This window comes from Arachis stenosperma, chromosome 3, assembly GCF_014773155.1.
Source record: "Arachis stenosperma cultivar V10309 chromosome 3, arast.V10309.gnm1.PFL2, whole genome shotgun sequence".
Lineage (NCBI taxonomy): Eukaryota > Viridiplantae > Streptophyta > Magnoliopsida > Fabales > Fabaceae > Arachis > Arachis stenosperma.
The window spans coordinates 7,616,864-7,622,256 of record NC_080379.1 but is presented as its reverse complement, the minus strand read 5'-3'; the positions used below and the strand labels follow the sequence as shown (position 1 = coordinate 7,622,256).

The following is a 5,393-nucleotide window of genomic DNA, read 5'->3' as shown; positions in this document are numbered from 1 at the left end:
ATAATTGTGAACGTTAAACATTTATATATATAGTGATGTCTATGTTTAAATAAACTTTAAAGCACGTAAAAAAGTGAAAGGTTTATCTTATCTGCGAGCCATTCATGATCTTGGTTTTTGTAGCACATGTTAAGTATTTTATTATTATTAATTTATTATTATGGTTGCCGTCCATAATTTTATTTTATTATTGGTTTCTTTTTTATTTCCTTTTTTTGGGACCCAGCATGTTAATGTTCTCTTCACGCCGGTGCTTATATGTTTGAGTCTCCAGCCTCCAGCCTCCAGGCATCATTATATTGTGTCATTTCCACCATCTATATATGGCAATCATATTCAACTATTCTCACTTTATTTTATTTTACTTATTAAAATAATACTATATATCTTGCTAAATTCTAATACTTATTTGCTATAAATTTATTATAAATTAGTATATATATATATATATATATACATACACATCAAATATCAACTACCACATTAATTATTTATATATATTTATATATAAATACATCTAATACTAATTTATTTTTAATAATATTTTATATTTTATATATTTTATACTAATAATTAATTAAAATTTTAGTAGTTAATTTTTAATATACATATGATATAATTAAAATTAGTATTCACATTCTTTATCTTAATTATAATTAAAATTTCTTTTCAATAGTATTAGATTCTTACCAAAAATCTTGCCCAAGTTGCATGCGTTCAATCTTCAATGATGTCAACATTAGAATTTACAAAAATAATATTCATACACTAATATTAGTTATTAAAATTAGTCATTAATATATTTATGTATAAATATATATAATTTATTTTATTTTTAATATATATTTATATTTTAACATATATTTTATATTGATAATTAATTTTAGTCTACATATAATATAATCGTAAAATTTATTTGTTGAAGGATACAGGAATTAGATTATTCCTATTTGATATGGCTGAAATTTTATAAAATCAGTTAAAATTTTTTAATAATAATTTTCTAATTCTTAATATTTATTTTAAAAAATTAACTTTTATTTAATCAACTTAATAAATCAATAAAGTAAAATAATAAATGATTAAATACTTATTACTTTAACTAATATTAGTTAACACCAAACATACCACTAATTAGATAGTGGATTACCTATTATTAGGCCTTATATGCTTCTTTCATTTTGACCTAAGTGTCTGCTACTACGTGCTCTTACGTATTATATGTGTATAGAATAATTACTTTATTTTTGTGGTATAATATTATTATCGAGATGAATAAAATTTATTATTTTTAATTAGTATTTAATTAATTTTATATATAAAAAAATTTAATTTTAAATTTTAATAATAAAAAAATATTAATCTAAAATATTAATTAATAAAAAATTAATTTAAATTATTTTAATTAATTTTTTATTATGTCTCTAACATGATGTATTTGTTTTACCATTTTGTTAGAAATGAAATTGATGATTATCATCATAAATAAAAAAAGGAAGCACAAGCATGAGGCTTCGAGAAGAGAATCCTTAATTGAAACTTGAGATTTGATAGTTGACAGCCACTAGGCACACACATGTATATATAGATATATAGATAGATACAAACACAAAAGAAAACTAAAAAGTGTGTATGTGATCTCATAGAGAATCCTCAACTCTCTCCCTCACACAAACACACTTTAATAAGATAGTTGGAGTCACGAGAGGAGGAAGCTAAGGAAATTAAAAGGGAGAAAAGAAAAGAAAAGAAAAGAGAGTCACAGGAATCATGGAGAGAAGAGTGAATAACGGTTCATCAGCAAAGAATGGACAGGTTCTAGACGGTTCCAATATAATGGAGTTGGTTGGGAACGAGGCAGTGTTCAGCAACTTCGTGGACCATAAGTTTCAGGAGCTGGATAGAGACAGAGATGGCAAGCTTTCTGTGAAGGAACTTCAACCTGCTGTTGCTGATATTGGTGCTGCTCTTGGTCTCCCTGCTCAGGGTTCTAACCCTGATTCTGACCACATCTATTCTGAGGTAGGTGTGGTTATTTTTATGTGAAATTATTAGTTAAGAGTTAAGACGGTTAAATAATTTATTATATAATTATTTTTAACTATTAATTTTGCATGAAATAACCGCAGAGGATTGACATATTTTCTTAACATGAATAAGATTTAGATATCACTAGAGTGAAAAATAAGTTACTACTAATAAGGAGGTCCTTAGTGAAAAGGACTAAGGGCAAGAAAATAAAGGTGCATGTCAAACCGACTAAAGAAGATAAGGTGTTTATGTATGTTGACTTTTTTGTTTTCTATCTTCAAGTTTTAATTTGCTCGTAGCATTTTATTCTTCTCAATTCTGATGTTTTTCAATATGATACTATTTTCAATATGATGTCATTATCTTTATCAGGTTTAATTCTGTTCCAATGTCTGTTGTTTTTTGTTTATTAATTGAATGTTATCGTTCCTTTCTTTATTTTTGTTGTGGCAATACAAGAAGTATAATAAAGCCATTTCTGCATCTTCTATATGGCAATCTACATAATCTCTGTGATTAATGCATCAGATGTTGATGGAGAACCATACTCTTTATTTTTTTATTTTTTCAATTATGTGGTTTGTTTATATATCATGTATATTGTTTTTATACTTGTGATCCTTTTTGAGACATCACATAAGATTTTCTTTCACCAAGAATTGACTTCTTGCTGGTCCCAAAAACAATATTATTAAAATAGTTATTATTATTATTATTATTATTATTATTATTATTATTATATATGAATGAATAAGATAACTTGGTCGGTTCTGTGGGACTCTTTTGGTTGCAAAGTTGCAATTGATTTCTTTTCTTTGTTACTTCACTTTTTTGTGCCTATCTTCTTATCAACATATATAAGGAAGAATCTGGTTAAGGAACATGCTGGAACTAAAAATATTAGTGTGTCAAAGTGTTGATTATTTGTGCTGTTTAAACTTCAAAATCATACCTCAAAACTAATTAACTACTATGCTTATAATGAAAATGCTAGAAAGTTTGGAGTTATTAGACTTTCAGAGTTTGTAGTAACAAAAAAGTCAACATATGCTTGGAAAGTTTTGCTCCTAGCTGCATTTTGAAGGCAATGTCATATTCTGGGGACAAAAAAAGTTGCTCTTTTTTGTGGCATGCTTTTAGAAAAAGTAAAATTTCTCACCTAACAAATATAACTATATGTGCTAAAGGCAGAAAAACAATAAATATATAAAGCATAAGATACATTAGTCACAACATATAGCAATATGATTCTAAGGATATTATTGTGACGTGTAAAAGCAATGTACCATATGAATCAGGATTAATGCATATGAGATGTTTGTTTTAATGCTCCAATGGGGTTTTTGTTTCATAGGTGTTGAATGAGTTCACACATGGCAAGCAAGAAAAAGTGAGCAAGAGTGAGTTCAAGGAGGTTCTGTCAGACATTCTGTTGGGTATGGCTGCTGGTTTGAAGAGAGATCCAATTGTGATTCTACGCATTGATGGTGAAGATCTTCTTGAGTTTCTTAATGGCCCAAGTTATGAAGCTGAAATGGCATCCATATTCTCTCAGATTGGTTCCCCTCAAAAATCACTTCGTCACCATATAGTTGAAGCTTTTTCTAAACTCACTGTTGATCAAGGAATTCCTCCTGCTTCAGATTCTTGGGTAATCATCAAATACCAACCTTTGTTACAAACTTTGTTTGCCTTGATCAAGTACATGACCCTATATTCTGATGCCGTTTGATTTGTGTAGTCTAAGTTCTTATTTGTTTGTCTGTTAATTATTGACTTCTTAGAAATGAAAATTTTACACACTTATGCTGAGTTCATTTTGTACTTACTGTCCACTGTATTCTGATATCGTTTGATTCATGTAGTCGAAGTCAGTTAATTGTTGACTTACACACAGAGTAATGCCAAGTTCATTTTGTACTTATTGGTTTATGTTAATGTGTTTAGGTGTTTAGCAACATTGTGGAACCTGTACTGTTATCTCAAGGTGGACCTGATTGGGATAAGCCTCTTGCTTCTGAAAATCAAGAGACGTTTTTGGAGGGGTTTAAGAAAGTTGCATTATGTGTAGCTGAACGGCTTAAGGAGCAACCTGTCATTGTTGCTCATAGCGAAAACACCTTTGATGGATCTGGTGTTAAGAGACTACTATCCAACAAGTTTGAATTTGACAAGGTTAATTCATTTCTTTATAGATTAGGATCATATTATATATTATATATACTAATTATCTTACTTTTGTTAAAATATTGCATTGAGTTGACCAATCCATAATTGAATATGCAGACTTTGAATTCAGTTGTAGAGAATTTGCCTAAAGATAAGAATGGAAAAATTTCAAAGGAGTATCTACGGCTAGCACTAGATGGAGTGTCTCCATCTGCTGGATTACCACCATTTGGTGCAATTGAAGAGGTATGATCCCAAATAATTTATCGAAGTTGCTTTATATTCCTTCTGATTTATAACAACTGTTAGTTTGGACCATGATTTATCCGAATTGACAGGTATTTTAAATCAGAGGGAGTAATATTTTGATGTTTCAAAAGTGGTGAACTTTGTGATGGTTTGATTGTTATATATGCAGATGGATAAGGTTATTGGAGAAGTGTTCAAGATGATGAATGCAGATGATGCGAAGATGGTTAAAGAAGATGAATTCAAGAAACTGTTAACTGAAATACTAGGAAGTATTATGTTGCAGCTTGAGGGAAATCCCATATCAGTTTCTTCCAACTCTGTAGTGCATGAGCCTCTTGGTTCTTCTTCTTCACTTCTCAAGCCATCAACTACTGAAACAGCAGCATAACCTTCTCCCAAGTATATATATATGACACTTAAAAATTAATAATAATCATATCATAATAATATATAACATATGGAAACTATTAATTAGTAGCATGACTTGTCAAGTTTGTATGTATGCTGTGGGGATATTTATGAATCTGGAAATTTAGAAAATGCCATGGAGATGGAAGAGTTATTACTTATTAGTCATCAATCACTTCCTGGTTTATTTGGGCATGTTGGCTGTTTTATCATGGCATAAAAAAAGAAAAATGAAAATTGCATTTTATTCTGATGTATTTTATTTCATGATATACTAATAAGGTTTTTAATATTTTTAGTAAAAAAATATTTGTACAACTTAATTTTTCTCTATTCATGATCTATTTAATAGAATGATAAGTACAAAGCCAAAAAAAAATGAATGTGTCATTATATTGTTTTTTTAGTCAAAATATAGTGATAAGAAGATTATACGAAAATATAAGACTTCATAGTAATATTTTACACAATAAATTTTTAAAATATTAAACATTTGTCTCCTGTTTTATTCTAATCTCGTGCAAATAGTGTTG

The 5,393-nt window shown here is 28.5% G+C and overlaps 1 protein-coding gene across 2 annotated transcripts; it reads left to right on the top strand.

Moving 5' to 3' along the window:
- Window positions 1-1,528: 1,528 nt before the first annotated feature.
- LOC130966990 (uncharacterized) lies at window positions 1,529-5,115 on the top strand. 2 transcript variants are annotated; one of them, XM_057891811.1, is made up of 5 exons: window positions 1,529-2,022; window positions 3,386-3,682; window positions 3,979-4,206; window positions 4,318-4,446; window positions 4,619-5,115. In XM_057891811.1, the coding sequence occupies exons 1-5, from the start codon at window positions 1,771-1,773 to the stop codon at window positions 4,838-4,840; spliced, it is 1,128 nt and encodes a 375-aa protein (XP_057747794.1). In that variant the 5' UTR covers window positions 1,529-1,770; the 3' UTR covers window positions 4,841-5,115. The 2 variants fall into 2 exon arrangements, with proteins under 2 accessions (XP_057747794.1, XP_057747795.1); XM_057891812.1 differs by lacking the exon at window positions 1,529-2,022 and adding an exon at window positions 2,977-3,176.
- The last annotated feature ends 278 nt before the right edge of the window (window positions 5,116-5,393 follow it).